This window comes from Sorex araneus, chromosome X (genome assembly GCF_027595985.1).
Source record: "Sorex araneus isolate mSorAra2 chromosome X, mSorAra2.pri, whole genome shotgun sequence".
Taxonomy (NCBI): domain Eukaryota; kingdom Metazoa; phylum Chordata; class Mammalia; order Eulipotyphla; family Soricidae; genus Sorex; species Sorex araneus.
In genome coordinates this window covers 316108358-316121122 of record NC_073313.1, presented here as the reverse complement: position 1 = coordinate 316121122, position 12765 = coordinate 316108358, and the positions used below count along the sequence as shown (strand labels likewise).

The 12765-nt window shown below is 43.4% G+C and overlaps 1 protein-coding gene across 2 annotated transcripts in view; it reads right to left on the bottom strand.

The window, feature by feature from the left end:
* The window catches only part of BUB1 (BUB1 mitotic checkpoint serine/threonine kinase), a 33000-nt gene extending 20507 nt beyond the window's left edge, over positions 1 to 12493 (bottom strand). For both annotated transcript variants that reach the window (XM_055121654.1, XM_055121653.1), the window contains exons 1-8: positions 12468 to 12493; positions 9761 to 9820; positions 9542 to 9680; positions 8439 to 8635; positions 4419 to 4462; positions 2398 to 2498; positions 344 to 396; positions 62 to 246 (exon numbers count right to left, since the gene is read on the bottom strand). In XM_055121654.1, the coding sequence (XP_054977629.1) occupies positions 62 to 246; positions 344 to 396; positions 2398 to 2498; positions 4419 to 4462; positions 8439 to 8635; positions 9542 to 9680; positions 9761 to 9820; positions 12468 to 12493 (805 nt within the window). The remainder of the gene's footprint in view (positions 1 to 61; positions 247 to 343; positions 397 to 2397; positions 2499 to 4418; positions 4463 to 8438; positions 8636 to 9541; positions 9681 to 9760; positions 9821 to 12467) is intronic.
* Positions 12494 to 12765: the final 272 nt, after the last annotated feature.

The following is a 12765-nucleotide window of genomic DNA, read 5'->3' as shown; positions in this document are numbered from 1 at the left end:
CTACTCAGAATGATACTTATTTTAAATGAAATCAGATTATCTCAAATGTCAGTGCAAGTACCCCATTGTTCATGCTTTCTCCGCTGGCTATATTTCTGTGCTCTCAATTCTTCAAAGGAAAATTCTGAATCTCCTCGGATAAGCTTCTCCTTGCAATACATTACAACTTGCTGAACATCAGCGTTGGCTGTTGAGGATGGGGGTACAGAGTATCCAGATTTGGAAATCATGATCACCCTTTGGTCTCTATAAAAAGGAAAAATACATTATTCACAATAGCACGATCCCCAATGGCAAATCTTAAGGGAACTAAGGAAGACATGACTGCACTGATAAGACTTGCCTTTTTGACTCTGCATCACAAGCTGAAGATGGAACTCCAGAAAGTTCTGAACCCTAGAGAGAGAGAAAAAGAATATCAGTGTATGTAAAATGACAAGAAACCCAGAGCCCCAGATCTCCACCTATCACAATGTACAAAAGTCACATCAAAATGGATTAAGGACCTCAACATCAGACCACAATCCATAAGGTACATTGAAGACAAGGTCAGCAAAACCCTCCACGACATTGAAGCCAACAGTATCATCAAAGATGACACACCAGTGGCCAAGCAAGTGAAAACAGAGATAAATAAATGGGACTATCTCAAACTAAGAAGCTTCTACACCTCAAAAGAAATAGTGACCAAAGTACAAAGACAGTCTACAAAATGGGAAAGGATATTTACCCAATACCCATCTGATAAGGGGTTGATATCAAGGATATACAAGGCACTGGTTGAACTCCACAAGAAGAAAACTGCCAACCCGATCAAAAAATGGGGTGATGAAATGAACAGCAACTTTTCCAAAGAAGAAATCCGAATGGCTGAGAGGCACATGAGAAAATGCTCTACATCACTAATTATTAGGGAGATGCAGATCAAAACAACAATGAGATACCATCTCACACCACAGAGACTGGACCACATCCAAAAAAACAAATACAGCCGGTATTGGCATGGATGTGGGGAGAAAGGGACTCTCCTTCACTGCTGGTGGGAATGCCAACTGGTTCAGCCCTTTTGGAAAACAATATGGCCAATTCTCAAAAAACTAGAAATTGAGCTCCCATTTGACCCAGCAATTCCACTCCTGGGAATATACCCCGGAGAGGCAAAAAGGTACAGTAGAAATGACATCTGCATTTCTATGTTCATTGCAGCACTATTTACAATAGCCAAAATCTGGAATAAACCGAAGTGCCCAAAAACAGATGACTGGTTAAAGAAACTTTGTTACATCTACACAATGGAATACTATACAGCTGTTAGAAAAGATGAAGTCATGAAATCTGCCTATAAGTGAATCAACATGGAGAGTGTTATGTTGAGTGGAATGAGTCAGAAAGAAAGAGACAGACATAGAAAGATCGCACTCATATGTGGAATATAAAGTAGCAGAATGAGACACTAACATCCAAGAGTAGTAGAGATTAGAACCAGGAGGTCTGCCCCACAGCTTGGAAACTGGCCTCACATGCTGTGGTTAAAGGCAGCAGAGACAGAGAAGGGAACACTTAGTAGAGAATATTGGGAGGACCCACTTGGGTTGAAAGCCGCATACCAAAAGTGGACTATAGACCGAACATGATGGCCACTCAATACCTCTATTGCAAACTACAACATCCAACAGGAGAGAGAACAAAAGGGAATGCCCTGCCGCAGAGACAGGGTGGGATGGTGGTGGGGGGAGGGATACTGGGAACATTGGTGGAGGAGAATGGGCACTGGTGGAGGGATGTAAATCAAATCCAAACATGAAAGTTCATAAGTTTGTAACTGTACCCCCACAGTGATTTACTAATAAAAATTAAAAAAAAAAATTTTTTTTAAAAAGAAGAATAGACAACTGGGTTATCTTTGGACAAGTGAAAAATTATTCATCTAAGAAAAAAAAAAAGAAACCTGGAGCCCAATTCTTCACAAATATGTAAGTGCTTGAGGGACTGGAGAGATAGATCAGGGGCAAGGTGTTTGCCTTGCAAACAGCTAACCTGGGTTCGATCCCCAGGACCCCACAAGGTCCCCTAAACCCTGCCTGGATGATCCCTGAGCCCAGTAAGCCGTGCACTGCTGAGTATGGACCCCAAAACAAAAACAAACAAAAATATAGCTGTTCAAATCTGGGGCCAGGGAGAGAGGGAGCCAGAAGGTATGCCCTGCATGCAGAGGGCCCGGGCACAGCGCCTGCACTGCATGGCCCCCAAGTGGTCCCCTAGCAGCAGTGACATCCCACCCCACCACCAAGCAACCACTGGGTGTGGCTCAAAAACCAAAAGCAAACAAACAAGTTAGTGAGTGAAATGAAATCTTGAGGCAACCATTTTCCAATGTCCCAGAAACATTGTTCATACCTGGTTCTTAGGGCAGCAGTCTGAGCCATTCTCTGGATTTGATTTTGACGTCACTGTTCTGTTTAAAATTTGATTACTCTGCAGAGGTGCCAATGCCCTGGCTATAGGGGAATGGAAAAGAGAAATGCTAGAAAAATCATACTAGATAAAATTATTAGAGCTAGTCTTCTGATCCTGCAGTAAGTAAGAAATAACCCCATTCTCTCAGGAAAGGAAGTCAAAACACTTTTAACTGACTACATAAGTGATAAGAAATGTTCACTGGTGAAAGGACAGGTGTTGGGAACATTGTATGACTGAAACCCTATCATGAACAACTTTGTAACTGTGTATCTCACTGTGATTCAATTAAAAACTATAATCAAAAATAAATCAACAACAAAAACCCCTACACTTTTTAAAAATTTTTTAATTAAAGAGTCACTGTGATGTACAGTTACAAACTTATGAACTTTTGTGTTTGCATTTCACCCATATAGTGATCGTTTACCCATCCCTCCACCAGTGCCCATTCACCTCCACCAATGATCCCAGTATCCCTCTCACCACCCCCATCCCAACCCCCACCACCCCACCCTGCCTCTGTGGCAGGGCATTCCCCTTTGTTCTCTCTCCTTTTGGGTGTTGCCCTATACTTTTTAGACAGGAGAAATATAAAGATAATTTGCTTGGGGCTAGAGCAATAGAAGGCACTCGCCTTACAAACAGATGATCTGGGTTCGATCCCCGGCACCTCATATGGTTCCTCTGAGCATCACTAGGAGTGAGCTTGAGTGCAGAGCCAGGGTTAGGCCCTAAACACTGCTGGGTGTGACTCAAAAACAAAACAAGATAATTTTCTTACCAATTCAAGATGCCCAAGAAAGACATAAAATAAATATAAGTTAAACATCCTGTTTAAAACAACAGAGGAGAAGATGCCTACTGCTAAAATGTAATATTTATTTCTAAGAAAAAATATGACATTTCTCTAAAAGTATTAGATATTGGATACATATAATTCAATTCAAACTCCAGGAGTAGTGCCCTCTATTTTTATCAATTTTGTTTCTTTGTTTTCTGGTTTTAGGGCCACATCCAACAACGCTCAGGGGTTATCCCTGGCTTTGCACTTATAAGTTACTCCTGGCAGTGCTTGGGGGACCATATGGAAAGCAAGGGATCAAACCTGGGTCAGCCATGTGCAAGGCAAATGCCCCACCCACTGTACTCTTGCTCCCACCCCAATTCTGATATTTTTTCATCCCATTTGTTCATAGATTTGCTCGAGTGGGCACCAGTAATGTCTCCATTGTGAGACTTATTGTTACTGTTTTGGGCATATGGAATACGCCACGGGTAGCTTGCCAGGCTCTGCCATGCGGGTGGGATACTCTGTAGCTTGCCGGGCTCTCTGAGAGGGACAGAGGAATCAAACCCAGGTTGGCCGCATGCAAGATATTTTTTAAAATTCAAAATATATACAAAACCAGCATGTTTTTCTTGTGATTACTCTTTCAAAGTTCTTCAAAGTCTTTCCAAATCCAAAATCCCTGCTCTCAGGACTATTTAACAGGCATTACTATGGGAGTGTCCCCATTACCTAAGACAACAGAATCATTCGTGCAGGGGGTCAACCCACAGCTTCACACCTGTGAGACAAACACTCTACCACCAAGGTCCACCCCCAGCCCAGATTTGCTATGTGGAAGGATATCTCACAAGCAATACTCACAGGCCCTTTGGGGGCAGGGGGAGGGGGAGAGGATCATTCCTGGTGATACTCAGCCTGACCACGGGTGGGTCAGTGCTCTGCTCAGGGATGCAGAACTGTCCGGGGCCCTGTGGCACAGGGAACCATCAGAGCCTGTTGGGCATATGGTGCTGGGGTTTGAACTTGGGTCTTAGCACATGCAAAGCACGTAACCCTGACTACTGAGCTACCACTCCACCCATGATTTGCTTGGAAGAAGAAGGAAAAAGAAAAAGCAGTGCAGCTCGGAGACTGAATAAACTGCGACATTTGGGAAATGTGCCTTTACCTTGAGCTGGCAAATGAGCTTCAGCGAGGCGTGTCTGAAATAACCTAAAGGATGGTAGAAAGGCATAAATTTAGATTACAGTCTTACAGGTTAATATATATTTGGATTTAAGTGAAAACTAAAAATGACAAACAGTTTATACAATTATCAAAGACCAAGACCAAAGTAAAGTTGATTTTTATAGTTGCTTAAAATTTTTCAAAGCTCTGGGAATATCATCATGTCAGTACACTCCAATTAGAAAAATTCTTCCCTCACGCTAGTTTATGCTATTACTTCTCAAATCCACAGTAATTGTACTCTATTTCTCTGTGGGTGTCAATCTTGTGTGAATGTCACCACTAGGTGTTTGAACCTCCTATTTAAGATATTCAATAGATTTAAAAACATAAAACTTACAATGTTTAAAAGAAGGAAACAAAGCCACAGATATTTGCTACCTTAGCAAAAGGCAGATGTATTACTGCTTACACTGAGATGACTTCTAAATTCTAAATCTCAGGGCACCTCTTTAAAGCAACATCTAATGCATGCCTTCCAAGCCTGATACACTGGCACAGTATGACTAGAGTACACAGCGTAGAGAGATCAATAAGTAAGTGTAAACCAAATGCAATGTAGCTAAATCCTGTGGTTCTCAATTCAAGAAATCCTTTTATTAAGCACTACTTGTTTAATAAAAAGGATAACATACTGAGATATGACTAAATATGACACGACAGTAAAGAATTGTAGTTAAAACTATGATATTAAAGAACATGTAGTTAGACATTAAAATGATGCAAGGTTTTTCAACAAATTACAAATATTTAGGTGTTTGGGGTAAAATATTTTGTTTTGGGATTTTCTGTAAACCCTTTAGCAGAGAAAACACAACAATGATTAACAATGACAGATAAATGCAGTTTTGTTATACTCATTTTTTTAATGCCAACTTGAAAATTTTAGTAAAAGAGCATGAGTGTTAGAAGAGACTTGAAAAATAGAATTCTAAGGGCCAGGTTGATAGTACAGTGGGTATGGTGTTTGCCTTGCATATGATGGACCTGGGTTCAATTCCCAGCATCCCATATGGTCCTCCAAGTATCACCAGGAGTAATTCTTAGGTGCAGAGCCATAAGTAACCCCTAAGCATCACCGATGTGACCCTGAAACAAAAAACTCACTGTCATCCCGTTGCTCATTGATTTGCTAGAGCGGGCAACAGTAATGTCTCTCATTGTCAGACTTATTGTTACTGTTTTCGGCATATCAAGTACACCACAGGTAGCCTGCCAGGCTTTGCCATGTGGATGCAATACTCTCGGTAGCTTGCCGGGCTCTCCGAGAGGGGCGGAGGAATCGAACACCGGTTGGCCTCATGCAAGGCGAATGCCCTACCACTGTGCTATCGCTCCACTAACAAAAAAGCGTGACAACAACAGACAATGGGAAAAAGATCTCAAAATAGTTCAAGGGTGAGTAAGAGACCTAGGGGATAATTTTATGAGGAAAAATATAAGAATCATTGCAGTATCAGAAGGACAGGGAGGCAACCCCAATGAAGTAGTAACAGTTAAAGATATAATTGCTGATAAGTTCCCAGAGCTGGAGAATACAAGCATCCAGATCCAAGAAACCCAAAGAGTACCAGCTAAAAGAGACCCTAATTAAAAGCCTCCAAGGCATATCATAGAATGATGAAAACCACAGAGACACAATACTGCATGCAGCAAGGGCAAAAAAAGAAATTATACAAAGGAGCATCCCTTAGATTTACAGCAGACTTATCAGAGAAAACTGTCCAAGCCTGGAGACAGTGGTGGGATATAGTGAAAAAACTCAATGAACACTTCAACAAGAATACCTTATCTGGCTAGGCTCTTACTCAGACTCAAAGGAACGATACACTATTTCATGTAATTTCAAGAACTTCATAGATTCAAAACCAAACTTAAAAGAAGGATTGAAGGGGCTACTCTAAGGCAAGACAAACCCCACAAGCACAACAAAGTTTAACAGAAAGATGACACAAAACCTTGTGACAATAATCTCTCTCAATGTCAATGGTCTAAATGCACTAATTAAATGACACAGAGTGGCAAAATAGATTAAAAACCTGAAGGCAACATTGTGCTGCCTACAAGATACACATCTGAATAGTCAGAGCAAATGCAGACTCAAAGTCAAAGAATGGAAAACAATCCTTCAAGCAAAAACCTCTCTCAAAAAAGCTGGGGTGGCCATACTAGTATCCAACAACACAGATTTCAGGCTGAAAAAGATTAGAAGGGACCATGAAGGGCATTTTTTAATTACCAAGGGATATGTACATCAGGGTGTGGCTACGTGACATCTGATAGCCTAGTTCTCCCTCTTGGAGAACCTGGCAAGCTACCGAGAGTTTACTGGCTGCATGGGGGAGAGCCTGGCAAGCTCCTGTGACGTATTCATATGCCAAATACAGTAACAATGATGGGTCTCATTCCCCTGACCCTGGAGAGCCTCTAATGCGGCACCATGGGGAAGGACGAGTAAAGAGAGGCTGCTAAAATTTCAGGGCTAGGATGAATAGAGATGTTACTGGGCCCGCTCAAACAAATCGATGATCAATGGGATGACAGTGATACAGTGATATAGTGATGTACATCAGGAAGAAATCACACTCCTAAATATATATGCAGCCAATGAGGGGCCAGTAAAATACTTAAAACAACTGCTAATAGACTTCAAGGAGGATATTGGTAGCAACACAACAGTAGTCAAGACTTCAATACCACCTTATCACTTCTGAATAGATCAACAAGACTAAAACTCAGCAAGGAGGTACTGGCTCTGAAGGAAGAAATGGAAGAGGGCTAATAGATGTATACAGGGCTTTTCATCCCCCCCAAACCGAATACACATTCTTGTCCAGTGAACATGGAATTTTCCAAGATCAACCATATGCTGGGCTACAAAACATACCTCAATAGTATCAGGAAGATAGAAATTGTATCAACTATCTTTTTAGACCACAATGCATTGAAGACAGAAGTTAATCATATACAGAAACGGAAAATCAAATCAAACACCTGGAAATTAAACAGCTTGATGTTTTGAACGAGTGGGTCAGAGAGGAAATCAAGGAAGAAATCAAAAGATTCCTGGAAACAAATGAAAATAAAGACACAAGCTACCAGAACTTGTGGGACGCAGCTAAAGCAGTGCTAAGGGAAAAATTTATAGCTCTGCAAGCGTTTCTCAGGAAGGAAGAAAGGACCCACACAAATAACTTGACTTCACAGCTTGAGATCTTAGAAAATGACCAACAGAAGGAGCTGAAACCAGGCACAAGGAAAGAAATAATAAAACTTAGAACAGAAATCAACGAGCTGGATCCCCACAAGACAATCCAAAGGAACAATGAAACCAAAAGCTAGTACTTTGAAAAAATAAACAAGATTGATAAACCACTAACAAGACTCACAAAGAAAGAGAGAGAGAGAACCCTAATAAACTACATCAGATATGAAAAAGGGGGACATCACAACAGAAACCAAAGAAATTTAAAAGATCATCAGAGATTACTTTGAAAGTCTGTATGCCACAAAACAAGAGAGCCTAGAAGAAATGGATATATTCCTGAGTTCCTATAACCTCCCAAGGCTGAACCAAGAAGATTTGGAATACCTGAATAGACGTAACACTATCAAGGAAATTGAAACAGTAATCAATGACAAGTAGTTCTCTAGATAGATCACAGTATTTTATTTGCTATTGCTCTAGGCTACACCAGGCAGTGCTCAGGCTCACTCCTGTAGGGTGTGTGTGGTGTGTGTGTGTGTGTGTGTGTGTGTGTGTGTGTGTGTGTGTGTGTGTGCGCGCGCGCGCGCGCGCGGAAGGGGAACGGGTGCGGGGAGATCATATGCAGTGCCTGGGTTTTGAACCCAGATTGTCCTCTGCCCTACTCTCCAGTCTGTGCCCTAACTTTCTCATGAGCTGACGACAGCACCCATCTGCGTTCGGCTGGGAGGGTCTGAGCCCTGGGATCTGATCTACCTGTACTGTTGCTGGAGCAGCTCCCGGGGTTCGGCTTGGTTTTGAATTCCTCTCCGGAAGACAGCGCTGGCATGCTGCAGCTGCCCTTGGCCTTCTAGGTGCCCAGCCCAGGCGAGGTACAGAGGGGATGACAGGGTCCCAATGCCATGGTTGTACAGAAATTCAAAAAACTGTTGGCGGTCACTGTTGCATTCAGCCTACAGAAACACAGAGCAGGCAAGAGAACAGGGGACCTGCTGGTGAGTCTGTCCCAGAGTGCGTCCTCAGGGGCTGCCATCGCCCATGCTTCTGGGTCGGGCATCTGGAGGTTTCTAGCTGCAAATCAGAAAGTTAGGTGCTTCCCTTCCCTCCATCTAACGTCCCCCATGTTACCCATACTACTTCCCACCAGGGTGGGCTCCAATGTAACCCTTTTAAATAAAAAATTACTTTCGTCTTACTCTGACCTTGTGCAGGTTCTGAAGGATGCTGTGAATCCTAGTGTTTCGTAGTTTAGTGAGAAATCCATGTACCCTACCCCAGGGCACTGATGATTTTATCAAGAGCTGTGCCCTCAACTCTTAATTTCAAAACTGAAGAAACTAAACCATTCAAGTCTAACCAAAGTGAAACTGTCCTGCTAAAATTTACTTAGTGCTATAAACCCATGATAAAACAGCAATATTTTAATCTGAGAGGGAAAAAGTAAGGGGCCAGAGAGATAATACAGCAGATCAGGCACTTGACTTTTTGCATACAGTCTCTCCAGGTTTAGTCCCCAGCACTCCAGATAGTCCCCTGAGCCCTGCCAGGAGTGATCCCTGAGCACAGCTGATTATGGTCCCAGAACAACAACAACAACAAAAATGCTAAATTAAAAAATAAAAAATAAAGTCTGACCTGAATCATTTATCTCCTTTCAGTACCAAGTTTAGTTTCTGAGAATCCAAAGATTCCATAATAAATATCGCTGATCATATAACTTTTAGCATACACATGACTAAAAATAAAAGAAATTAAAACAAAAGCCAACAATAATATCAGTGTTGGAGGGAGAGGAGTGGAGAGGAAGCAAAAATATAACATGACTATAGAGCTGACTATACATCTGGAAGTATACTTACAAATTTTAAACAGTAATTGATAAATCTCGGGTCACTGTGGTATTTCTTCTTGTCTAAAAATTCTTTCATTAAACGTTCTAATGAAATTGTCAGGTACTCATTATTCTCAGGAAAATTTTCTTCTATCCAGCGCATGTAACTAGAGAAAATATGGAGAATATTAGTTTCCAGGGCAACACATCATTGATTTGAAAGGGAGAAAATAAAATAAATGCAGACCTTTCCCATTCTCCAAGTGGGTCATCACCCTTATAGCTCTGCATATGGGTTTCAAACATCCTAGAAAAGAGCAAAATAAGCAGATGAGCTATTAGTGATAATTCCTAAGGTATGAGTTCTGTGTATGCTATCTTTATCATCTGTATATCTTACAGAGAAAGTTAAGAAGCGCGATTTAAATGATCTATAAATATTGAAAGAGCATTCACTCAGAGATGCTCAGGAAACTGAGAATTGGTCTGTGTTTCTTCCAGGAACAAATACCTATCCGAGGCGGCACAGCCAGGATGAAGGCTGGGCTCAGCACCGCCCTAACGCAGCTCAGCAGTAGGGCTCTGGCCTTGCATGTGTGGAGCCCTGGGTTTGAGCCCAGTACCAGAGTGACAGATCAGAAATCTTTTGCTCCTCCTAATAAAACAAACCTTCCTTACTCTGAGGAAACTGGCTGAGACGAGACTGAGACTGGTGAATTGAAGTGAGCCAGCCCAAGACACCCTAAGGGTCTCCGTAGAACACTCCTGGAGGTGTCGCTCCCAAACTAGTGACCATCACTCACAAGCTGTCCCTACTTCCACACATCCACCACAGCTTCAGTGAAAAAATAGCCAATGTAAATAAAGTTCTCTGCAGGGAACTTGCAGGGACATGTGGAGTAAACAAAAACCAAAATACAAAAAACAGAAGTAAAATGATGTCTGGTGACAAAGAAAACAAAACAAAGGGAAAAGGTGTAATTAAGTGACAAGATTTCCTATTTTCCACACAGCCTGAGGGGTGAGCCCTGCAGCTATTTAAGAGGGCTGAACTATTTATGCTCTTTAAGAGCAGAGGTGACAAGTTCTGATTTTCATTCAGAAAGTTGATTCTTCACTCCAAGTACAGAAAGGGCTGGGGAGTAAAAACAGGAGAGGGAAAGCAGTTAGAAAGCTTAAACAAGTCCCAGAAGAGGCTATGGGAATCACTCACTGGAACTGTATACTTCCCTTGTGAGAGTCCAATTAAAACCTGAAGGTTTTCAATGAAATCACGTGATTTTTGGAGAACAGGATTTAAAAACAACCGTTCCTTCTGTCATCTCAGTACACAAATGAAACCAGTTACAAGCTAAGGAATTTTACAACTGATCTCATTAAGAATGCATAACTTGGGCTGGAGCGATAGCACAGTGGGTAGGGCATTTGCCTTGCACGCATCCGACCCGGGTTTGATCCCCAGCATCCCATATGGTCCCCTACACTCTGCCACATTTTATGTGACATAAAGGCAAGAACTATAAACAAGTATATAATGTAGATATATTAATATCAAATACCAAAATATACACATGAGATATTTTATATGCATTATATTTGCAAAAAGAAACACATGAAAAAATAAGCTAGAGTGGTTGAAAGAAGAGTTAGGCATAGATCTCAGTGAATACTTTCATTTCTGAAAAGTGGAAATCTCCTTCTCATGCTTCATAGCAGGTAAGTCCCTACAATGCATGTTTCTCAGGAAATAGAGATCACCCACTAAAATTTCATATCTGCATTACCAACCAACTTTTCCTCAGTATAATGGTCTAGATACACTGCAAATACTAAAGCACTCCATTTAATAAAGCAAATTACTTTTTACAAATCTAAGTCAGAGATACCACATTTCCCTTTTAAGAGGGAGGAGATACCACTTTCCCTTGTAAAAGTGAGGTCCTTTAGGACTTATAAATTAAAAAAGTCTTGAAGTAACAGATTATTGTTTTGACCTCCCTGAGTTTGCTCTCCCTCTTCTGAGTCCAAAGAACAAGATTTGGTAAAAAGAACAAACCAGTTATACTCCTCCCCTAAAAGCTTTAAAGACAATGCAGGATGAGTCACTTAAGTCATCATGAAAAAGGTATGGGATCCATAAACACTGCTACAACATTTTAACAAGTTTTAGTAGGGTGGCACTAAATACCCTAGCACAGCTCTTCCCGCACCTGAAGTGTTTGTTATTCACGGACTTTAAAAGCCCAGGCTAAGAGCGAGAGCACTTTTGAAACTCTTCCCCCTTCTGGAGTAGAATTCTGGTTTTGGAGGGGGTGGAAGCACATCCGGCGGAGCTCAGGGCTCACTCTGGGCCGGATTCGGGGGATCCTATGGAGTAGAGGGGATCGATCGGTCGAACCGACCTAGCCGTGAGCAGGGACTGATTGATTGTCCAGCGGCTTCCGGGCTGAACAATTGCTCGGGCCCAGGAGCAGAAAATTTCAAGGGGAAAAAAAAGGCTTTGCAGATCTGTCGTGAGACCTACACAGGGCTTCCGGCGTCTCCTCTGGGTTCGAACTCTTTGGTACTTTCAGGACAGCGATGAGCCCAGAATCGGTTCCGTACACAGACAGAAACACGAGCTCGGCGCGTCTCCCAATTCGCCCGATTTCTCCCCAAACTGCCAGCGCGGTCGCCGCCGGGTGCAGGCGCGCCGCGATGCGGGCGGGCAGCAGTGGGGACACGGCTCGCAAGACCCCCCCCCCCCCCGCCCCGCCAGCCCCCAGCATTTCCCACCGGGGGTCCCGGGCCCCGCGGGGACGGTGAACGCGGAGCCGGGCGACCAGGCCAAGGCCAGGCCAGAGGGGGCAGGTCCGGGCGGGCCGGCCCCGAGCCCGGGGACCCCAGCCCCGCAGCCGCCTGGACTCGAGGTCTGTGCCCCCGCGTCGACCCCACCCCACCTGGGCGACACGTACCGAAAGACATTCTCCGGGTTGTCCATGGCAAGTGGGACCACTGCCGCCGGCTCCGCGCCGGCCTAGGAGCCGCCGCCAATTCGAATCTCCCGCGCAGCCGCAGTCGTGGAGACGAGCGTTTGCAGGGCGCCCGGTGATTGGCCGTCGCCGCAGGCCGCCTGGCCAACCGCCGGGGCCGTTGCCAGGACACCACGTCCCGCCTCCCAAGCTCACCGGAGCTCCTCCCATTTCCGAAGCGCCGCCTGGGCCCTGTGAGCGGCTGAGTTTTGGGTTGCGCTACCTTGAGGACCTCCAGTAA